The following is a 9,434-nucleotide window of genomic DNA, read 5'->3' on the forward strand; positions in this document are numbered from 1 at the left end:
ACAATACAATACAATACAATTAAATTAAATTAAATTAAACCAGTCAGGACAAGAATACAAATACATGACGAAATAAACAAAACAAAACAAAACAAATCAAAATCAAAATGTAGGATAGGATTGGGGGAAGGGGGAGGGGGGGGGGGGGGGGGGGGAGCAGCTACTCTTCTACAACCTGTGGGAACTCCGTCTCAAAGTAGGACAGAAACGGTTGCCAGATCTTAAGGTACTTCTGGGTGGAGCCTCGGGCAGTGTGTTTAAGCTGTTCTAGTTTGAGATGGGACATTACTTCTTCTACCCAGCGCTTATGGGATTGCGGATGTGCGCATACTTAAAAAATAAACAATAACAGCCGCCCTCGGAGCAGATTCCACGTCTCCAGCAGAACTTCCGCAGCCCCGTTGTGACGCGTTGTGACGTAAAATGCGTCATAACGGAGCGCTTTGCCAGAGGAGGAAATGGGAGATCTCCATGAGGAAATCAGAGAGAGAAGGTAAACACTGGCCATGTGCTTAAATATTACAGAGATTATTATCATACAAAGTGGGTTGATTACCGTTAAAGCCATCCTTCAAACACAAGTAGGAACAAGAACAGTTTGTTTTAAGATGAGTAAATATAGTGATGTCCTAAAAAGACAAAGTGAAGAAATGGATCGGAGAGAGTTAGGCAGGCAATTCCAATCAGATGGGCCCTGGAATTTAAAGGTCCAACACACATTTTCTTTCAAAATTTTGAGAATATTGAGCATGTCTATGTGTGTATGAAGAGCTGTATTGAATTGTTGGAATAGATGCATGGAATTGTGTTAGATAAGAAGGACAGTTACAGTGAAAAATCTCTTCTAGAATTTAGTGATAGCCATAAGTGCCTTTTAAACATGAACTCTGGATCATGTCCAGCTAGAGAGAGCAGGATATTTTCAGGTTTTGCCTTTCTAAACATGAGGGGTCTTTGTTAACTCATTGAGTGCCACGGACGTCGATCAAGGTCAAAGTAAATAGTGACGTAGTGTGCCACGGACGTCGATCGACGTCAAATGCGTTTTTTGACGGTGGGACATGGATCAAAGCCTCCTGGATCTCCTGTACAGATATTGTAGCTTTTGGAGGTGTATAACCTATTTTACAGACCCATTAGGTGGCGACAGTGCTCTCCAGATAAGAGGAAGGTCCAGGAAAACTGCAGGAAAAACCCCCGTGATCAAAGAGAAACCGCTCATGCTGCGGCTCTGACTGACTGCAGCTGATGTTGGCTGCCAACAGCAGTCAATCCGCGCACACAACTGAGCTCCTCTGCCTCTGTCTGTCTGTCTGCATAGTTTCTTCACACGATTAGCCGCCAGAAAGGCAGCACCCGACGCCGAAGGGCCAAACCTTTCCCTGCAGTCCGGTTTGGCATTTCCTTGTCGCGCTGGCATTTCCTTGTCGCGCTGGGAGCCGGCGCAAAAAAACGGAGCGCTCCGAAAATAGACTGGGTGCGTGTAGGGAGGAGTTTGCAGCTGAGGGGGGGAGAGGGGGGTGGGGCACGCATGCACCACACAACTACACCACGTCACTACATCAGAAAATATTATCTTCAGACTCAGAATGTGCTTGAAATGCTGCATTTCACAAAAGGCGGAATAACTCAGCTTCTAATTTGAAAAGTGTCTTTTTGCTCAAAACAGCCTATCTTCTCCGGCTCATAACTAAAGAACGGAAAATGGGATCAATAAACTTTTTTTTGCAGATGATAGAAGAGAGTCTCATCGTTCTTTGTGCGTGTTCGGTGTTTACATAGTAATATCACACAATATTCTGTGGGCCTCGAGAAATCACTGAAAACGCTCTGAAACTCTGGCACTGGGAGCGTCCGTTCTCCAAAAGTGGCTGGCACTCAATGAGTTAAGAAACAACTGGATATGAGCCGTTCTTTCTGCCAGTGGGCGGGGGGGAAGGGGGGGGGGGGGCGCGGTAGCATGTACCGAAAACAAGAAATGTGATAGGAAACAGCTTTTAGCTATGAGGCAGTCAAAATAGTGGTTGCACCGTTGTCAATCACTGTGGGTGATTTATTTTAAAAGTGGCAAGTGGTTTTAAATGTATTTCTCCCCACAACAGTTTGATAGACTATCAGTCAGTCAGCTCCTATCCTCTCTGCAGTGGAGAGGCAGTCACACAACACTGCCTGCCTCACACAATAGAATTGGCTGCATCACGTTAGCGACAAATCTGGGGACTTCAAAAAACGTGCCGTTTTAACGGAGTCCATTCCAACGAGGGGTGGCAATGTGCCAAAAATGAGCGCTTTGCCTTTGTTAGGTTACATAAAGCCGCCCAGTCAAAATAGTGGTCGGACTGTCGTCTCGTCAATCACTGTGGGTGATTTATTTTACAAGTGGCATTTCAAGTCATATCTGACTAGTTTACTTTTCAATGTATTTCTCCCCACAAAAGTTAGGCTTTTTCTGACATGGGAGCAAGCAAGCAGCGCAGCAGTAAGCGTCCCTCCTGATGCGCTGGACCTGGCTGCCTGGCTGCAGCTGAAGCGCATTGGCCAAACAATTCAAGCCCTTTTTGCAGCACTTGAGGAAACCGTGAGTTTGCTCGTTGATATAAGCGATTGCCCGAACGATTCATTAATTAATAAACTAGTGAACGTGAAGTGAGTCACGAAGAGCCACACCCGCCCACTCAGACGGATAATGACCTGCCACTGTTTAACATGAGCTGCGATTGCGTGGAAGCGGATCTTATACCGGCGGTCGAGGTAGATAAGATACGGACTCGCGGGAGTGCGCGTAGGCCGGCTAATTGTTGTTTAACATGCAGGCCAACCGGCTAGGAGCAGGTTATAATACAGATTCCACTGCATGTTAAGAAGTGGCTATAGTGATTCAAACATATTAAGATAAAGCAATGATGGGTTACATACAGTCACCTCAAAACAAATCTGCACAAACTATTAACTAACTTAACTAGCCTACATTTAGAGGACGCGACTCAGAGGTCTTCTGATAAACAATATCTGCATAATCAAAATCAAGTAACAGGTAATACTAACTGAGAAGCAAATATTTTTCTCACCTGAAAAGTGAAAATGTATTGAACAACATTTATTGTCAATCCTACTGAGTAGGACTGACAATTTATTTACGTATTATTTTATTTTTTTATACATTTTTTTTAAAGTAATATTGTGTAATTTATTGCTTTTTTGAGTAACGACCCCCAACACTATCGGTGACCCAAGCAAATGAATATGTTCCTCTCACCCTCTGTATCGGACTCCAGGATACTCTTTGAGCGTGGCGCACACGGTAGCCAGCTGCTCCGCGCAGCGCTCCAGCATGTTGTTCTTCACATCAGCCTTTAGGGGGCTGTAGAAGTCCTGAAAGGCATTCTCTTTGTCCAGGGAGAAGACCTGCACACAGAGGAGAGACAAGCCAAAGACATTCTCTTTATCCAGGGAGAAGACCTGCACACACAGGAGAGAGAAGACAAAGGCATTCTCTTTATCCAGGGAGAAGACCTGCACACAGAGGAGAGACCAGACAAAGGCATTCTCTTTATCCAGGGAGAAGACCTGCACACACAGGAGAGACCAGACAAAGGCATTCTCTTTATCCAGGGAGAAGACCTGCACACAGAGGAGAGACCAGACAAATGCATTCTCTTTATCCAGGGAGAAGACCTGCACACAGAGGAGAGACCAGACAAACGCATTCTCTTTAACCAGGGAGAAGACTTGCACACAGAGGAGAGACCAGACAAAGGCATGCTCTTTATCCAGGGAGAAGACCTGCACACAGAGAGACAAGACAAAGCCATTATCTTTATCCAGGGAGAAGACCTGCACACAGAGAGACAAGACAAAGCCATTATCTTTATCCAGGGAGAAGACCTGCACACAGAGGAGAGACCAGACAAAGCCATTATCTTTATCCAGGGAGAAGACTTGCACACAGAGGAGAGACCAGACAAAGGCATTCTCTTTATCCAGGGAGAAGACCTGCACACAGAGGAGAGACCAGACAAACGCATTCTCTTTAACCAGGGAGAAGACTTGCACACAGAGGAGAGACCAGACAAAGGCATGCTCTTTATCCAGGGAGAAGACCTGCACACACAGGAGAGACCAGACAAAGGCATTCTCTTTATCCAGGGAGAAGACCTGCACACAGAGGAGAGACCAGACAAAGCCATTCTCTTTATCCAGGGAGAAGACTTGCACACACAGAGACAAGCCAAAGACATTCTCTTTATCCAGGGAGAAGACCTGCACACACAGGAGAGAGAAGACAAAGGCATTCTCTTTATCCAGGGAGAAGACCTGCACACACAGGAGAGAGAAGACAAAGCCATTCTCTTTATCCAGGGAGAAGACCTGCACACACAGGAGAGAGAAGACAAAGGCATTCTCTTTATCCAGGGAGAAGACCTGCACACAGAGGAGAGACCAGACAAAGAGAGACAAGACAAAGCCATTCTCTTTATCCAGGGAGAAGACCTGCACACAGAGGAGAGACCAGACAAAGACATTCTCTTTATCCAGGGAGAAGACCTGCACACACAGGAGAGACCAGACAAAGGCATGCTCTTTATCGAGGGAGAAGACCTGCACACACAGGAGAGAGAAGACAAAGGCATTCTCTTTATCCAGGGAGAAGACCTGCACACAGAGGAGAGACCAGACAAAGGCATTCTCTTTATCCAGGGAGAAGACCTGCACACACAGGAGAGACCAGACAAAGGCATGCTCTTTATCGAGGGAGAAGACCTGCACACACAGGAGAGAGAAGACAAAGGCATTCTCTTTATCCAGGGAGAAGACCTGCACACACAGGAGAGACCAGACAAAGGCATGCTCTTTATCCAGGGAGAAGACCTGCACACACAGGAGAGAGAAGACAAAGGCATTCTCTTTATCCAGGGAGAAGACCTGCACACACAGGAGAGATAAGACAAAGCCATTCTCTTTATCCAGGGAGAAGACCTGCACACAGAGGAGAGACCAGACAAAGGCATTCTCTTTATCCAGGGAGAAGACCTGCACACACAGGAGAGAGAAGACAAAGCCATTCTCTTTATCCAGGGAGAAGACCTGCACACACAGGAGAGAGAAGACAAAGGCATTCTCTTTATCCAGGGAGAAGACCTGCACACACAGGAGAGAGAAGACAAAGCCATTCTCTTTATCCAGGGAGAAGACCTGCACACACAGGAGAGAGAAGACAAAGGCATTCTCTTTATCCAGGGAGAAGACCTGCACACAGAGGAGAGACCAGACAAAGAGAGACAAGACAAAGCCATTCTCTTTATCCAGGGAGAAGACCTGCACACAGAGGAGAGACCAGACAAAGACATTCTCTTTATCCAGGGAGAAGACCTGCACACACAGGAGAGACCAGACAAAGGCATGCTCTTTATCGAGGGAGAAGACCTGCACACACAGGAGAGAGAAGACAAAGGCATTATCTTTATCCAGGGAGAAGACCTGCACACAGAGGAGAGACCAGACAAAGGCATTCTCTTTATCCAGGGAGAAGACCTGCACACACAGGAGAGAGAAGACAAAGCCATTCTCTTTATCCAGGGAGAAGACCTGCACACACAGGAGAGATAAGACAAAGGCATGCTCTTTATCCAGGGAGAAGACCTGCACACACAGGAGAGATAAGACAAAGGCATGCTCTTTATCCAGGGAGAAGACCTGCACACACAGGAGAGAGAAGACAAAGCCATTCTCTTTATCCAGGGAGAAGACCTGCACACAGAGAGACAAGACAAAGCCATTCTCTTTATCCAGGGAGAAGATATGTCATTTATACCCTGTTTCTAGTTGAAGCCTGCACTGTAACAGGTGGTGCAGCACCACACTTTAGGACTTCCAGACCCTGGCTGTATACAGTGCAGATTTAAGATAGAAACAGGGTGTAAATGACATGTTTTCAAGTCAACTTGCCATCTCAGGGGTTGTGGAGACTTGGATTACGCCAGGTGAGCAGTATGGATGCATTTTGTTTTGTTTTACTGTTGTTTTTAATGTTTTTGCTCGTGACCCTGTTCACACTCAGCAGACGGCTCTACTTGCCTGACAGACACGGCCGGTCTCCATTTCTCCAAACTGGGACCGCGCTGGCTGCATTCTACTGCATGTTAGTACACTGACTGTCAGCAAGTACCTCATACAACCACACGTCAAAAAATCCAAACTATCCCTTTAACATTAATTGATTCTAATGAGACAATTTGTGCAGATTACACACAAGTATGAATACATATAAATATATGAATACATATAAATATGAATATATGTATTCATATTATAATGATCCTGGGTTTCAAATGGAGAGTTTTAGTGACCCATGATGGTCTAAATTCTTTCATATTTGTAAAATGCTGTAAATCATTGAAAGATAATGAATACAAAGTATTGGCTATCAGCAGCTTCAATCCAAAGATGTCTGTACACACACACACACATAGTCATGCATCCATCTGTTGTTGGCTCCATCACATTACAACATCCCTCCGCTTTCTCTTGTCACACACCCCATCTCGACCCCTATTGGCTGTGGCACGGGAGCATCCCTCCAGTTAGCCAATGAGCTGAGGGATTAGAGGAAAGCGGGCGTGGCGGCTCCCTCCCCGTCAGGATTAAAACTAGAGGACAACACCAGGAGGATTGAGACTAAAGCTGATCTGGCATGTTCCACCAGGAACAAATAACAGTCTCCTCTGCCTCACTCCTCCTCACAATAGTCAAAGAGTCAAACCCAAAAAAGAGATTAAAACAGGCCCTTTCGACACAGTCACACACCCGCACTGCAGCTCCACATACACATACACATACACATACGCATACACATACACATACACATACACATACACATACACATACACATACACATACACATAGCTGTGACTGAACAATTAGCACGTGTCATTTGTAGCAGTGCATTTGATACTTTTTAACATTGCTCTTTCACTTCATTCTTTACTCTGTTGGCAAGTCGCTATCCCGAGTGCTGCTGTAACTGTCTCTTGAACTTATTACCAAATAGCTCGTGCATATACTGCAATATGCTCAAGTTTCAGGCCAGAACCAGAAAATCTGACGCAGGGTTAGGTCTCATTGTAGAGTCTTATTTGAGGTGGTTCAAGGGGGTACGCAGGAAATGGATGAATTCTTAAACTTACCATTATTATTGAAGAAGAAGAAGAAGAAGAAGAAGAAGAAGAAGAAGAAGAAGAAGAAGAAGAAGAAGAAGAAGAAGAAGAAGAAGAAGAAGAAGAAGAAGAAGAAGAAGAAGAAGAAGAAGAAGAAGAAGAAGAAGAAGAAGAAGAACTGACTGGTCTTACCTGAGATTCATAGGGCAGAAAGGCGACATGGATCTCAGTCAAGGCCTTCATGGCTTTGGAGGCGCGGGATTTGGTCAACAGGCCAAACAACATGTCTGGGATCGCTGTGGGGAGTCGGGGCAAAAAGATGGTGACGTACATCGTTAGTTTGATCGAAAGTTTGAAAGTTGCTCCGTACCTCAAAGGATCAAAAACGTCATTAAAATGTATGGGAACGTTCTGAGTGTGTGATGAGCAGAGCTCCAGTGTTTTTAGGGTGACAATTTAAGAAATCATCATGATGAATCAGACTCTTTTTTTGTCTCTACATTGTGGTGGTGTTTTAGCCATGAAGCTATGCATGTTTCTTTGTTGTCTTTTGAAGTGTTTGGAGTGCCAGCACCTCACTGCTAACATTAGCTTTGTGTATATCAAAGCACCTCACTGCTAACATTAGCTTTGTGTATATCAAAGCAGAAAGGGAAAATGTTCCAGGCTTGTAGAGATGTCTGCAGATGTGCCACATCCACTGTGTGGTGTGCGGAACAGAGTGACTCACTGTCGGTGAAGAAGACGTGAGCTCCTCGGTACCTCGGGTTCTGCGGGTCTCTGAAGTCGTCGATCAGGCCCTCCACAGACTGGGACAGAGCACACAGCACAACGTTTTTGTTTGTTTGTTTGTTTTGTTTTTTAATCAACTTTGATCAGATTTCCCCCCGTTTTCTCCTCAATTGTACATATAGGCTACTTGGCCAATAATCGTACTGCTGTCCCGGTCGTTACTCCACTCCCTCTGCTGATCTGGGGAGAGTTGTAGACTAGCACATGTTTCCTCCGATACATGTGCAATCGCCAGCCGCTTCTTTTCACCTGACAGCGAGAGGTTTCACCAGCAGGACGTACCATGTACGTGGGAGGATCATACTATTCCACAGCTGTCTAAAAACACTCCTGTTTTCAGACAGTATCCACCTGGTTTGCAATTTTGAACGATGCAAAACAGTGGAGTTGAAGGGGAGTTACAGTACGTGATAATGGATCACACATCTCTTCTTGGGAGCGCTAAACAATTTTCTGGTGGCAAGACATTTGATTCCATTTGTGAAATACCTGCATTGGCATCGCTGATTGTGGTGTCTAGAAGTGAACGCAGAACTTAAAGAGCGTGGCGCAGGTAAAAAAATAAATACATTTATAGTAGTTAGGACTCAAGATTCTTATGAAAATACCCCCCAAAAAATTTAAACATGCCCCCAGGGCAGAAGTATGGAGAAAAAGGTGGCATTATAATGCACATGGTAAAAAAAAAAAAAGCCATCTTTGGCAGATAACACCTGTGACGTCACTCGGGCTACTCTACTTACTGTAATAATAATAATAATATACAGTCAATGTGATTGTGTAGAGCATGCCAAAAAGACAAAATCAGCGTTGGCAGACGTACGATAATTTTCGTATTTGTATGATAATTTAACGACACTGCCCAGAATGCATTTCGGCATTGACGGGAGAAGGGAAAGATATCGAAGCAGAGTTTTTCCCTCCAAGGCAACTGTTTACTTTCTGTTTAGTTTGGGCTCTATCTATGGTTAATACGGCACTTTATGAAGTTTTTTTTATAGTGTCAGTAGTCAAACGTAACTAGTTGACCCCCAATATGCAATAGATTTTTCAAAATAACGCCTATTTGGAAATATAATTTTGGAGAACCATGAGACAGCACAGCCGACCGACCATCTCAGCTGATGTAATCCAGCTCCAGAATGGTCTCGGATAATTATAAAGGCGGAGCTCCAGAGGAGGAGTTTTAGCTCCAGAGGGGAGGAGTTTTAGCTCCAGAGGGGAGGAGTTTTAGCTCCAGAGGGGAGGAGTTTTAGCTCCAGACGGGAGATGTACTGCAGCGAGCGGCCTCTCGACGGACGGACAGACGGTCGGGTACGGAGGTAATGATCCGAAGGAACATTTATTGTTTATTGTTTATTAAAATCGTCACAGGTGTTATTGCTCGATTTGCGGGTTTTTATGTGCGCGTGCCAGATGCTTCACAAAAACCCGTCTAGATGCAGCTATGTGTGTGGGGGAAAAAACAAAAGAGAATCCTAATTGCTA

General features: G+C 45.0%; 1 protein-coding gene across 1 annotated transcript in view; it reads right to left on the reverse strand.

Annotated features, from left to right (window-relative positions):
- stxbp1b (syntaxin binding protein 1b) overlaps window positions 1-9,434 on the reverse strand; it is a 48,790-nt gene that overhangs the window by 29,627 nt on the left and 9,729 nt on the right. Inside the window, exons 5-7 of the mRNA XM_083644174.1 lie at window positions 7,885-7,963; window positions 7,347-7,450; window positions 3,257-3,405 (exon numbers count right to left, since the gene is read on the reverse strand). Coding sequence (XP_083500300.1) covers window positions 3,257-3,405; window positions 7,347-7,450; window positions 7,885-7,963 — 332 coding nt within the window. The remainder of the gene's footprint in view (window positions 1-3,256; window positions 3,406-7,346; window positions 7,451-7,884; window positions 7,964-9,434) is intronic.

The sequence above is a fragment of the Poromitra crassiceps genome, assembly GCF_964638095.1.
Source record: "Poromitra crassiceps genome assembly, chromosome: 10".
Lineage (NCBI taxonomy): Eukaryota > Metazoa > Chordata > Actinopteri > Beryciformes > Melamphaidae > Poromitra > Poromitra crassiceps.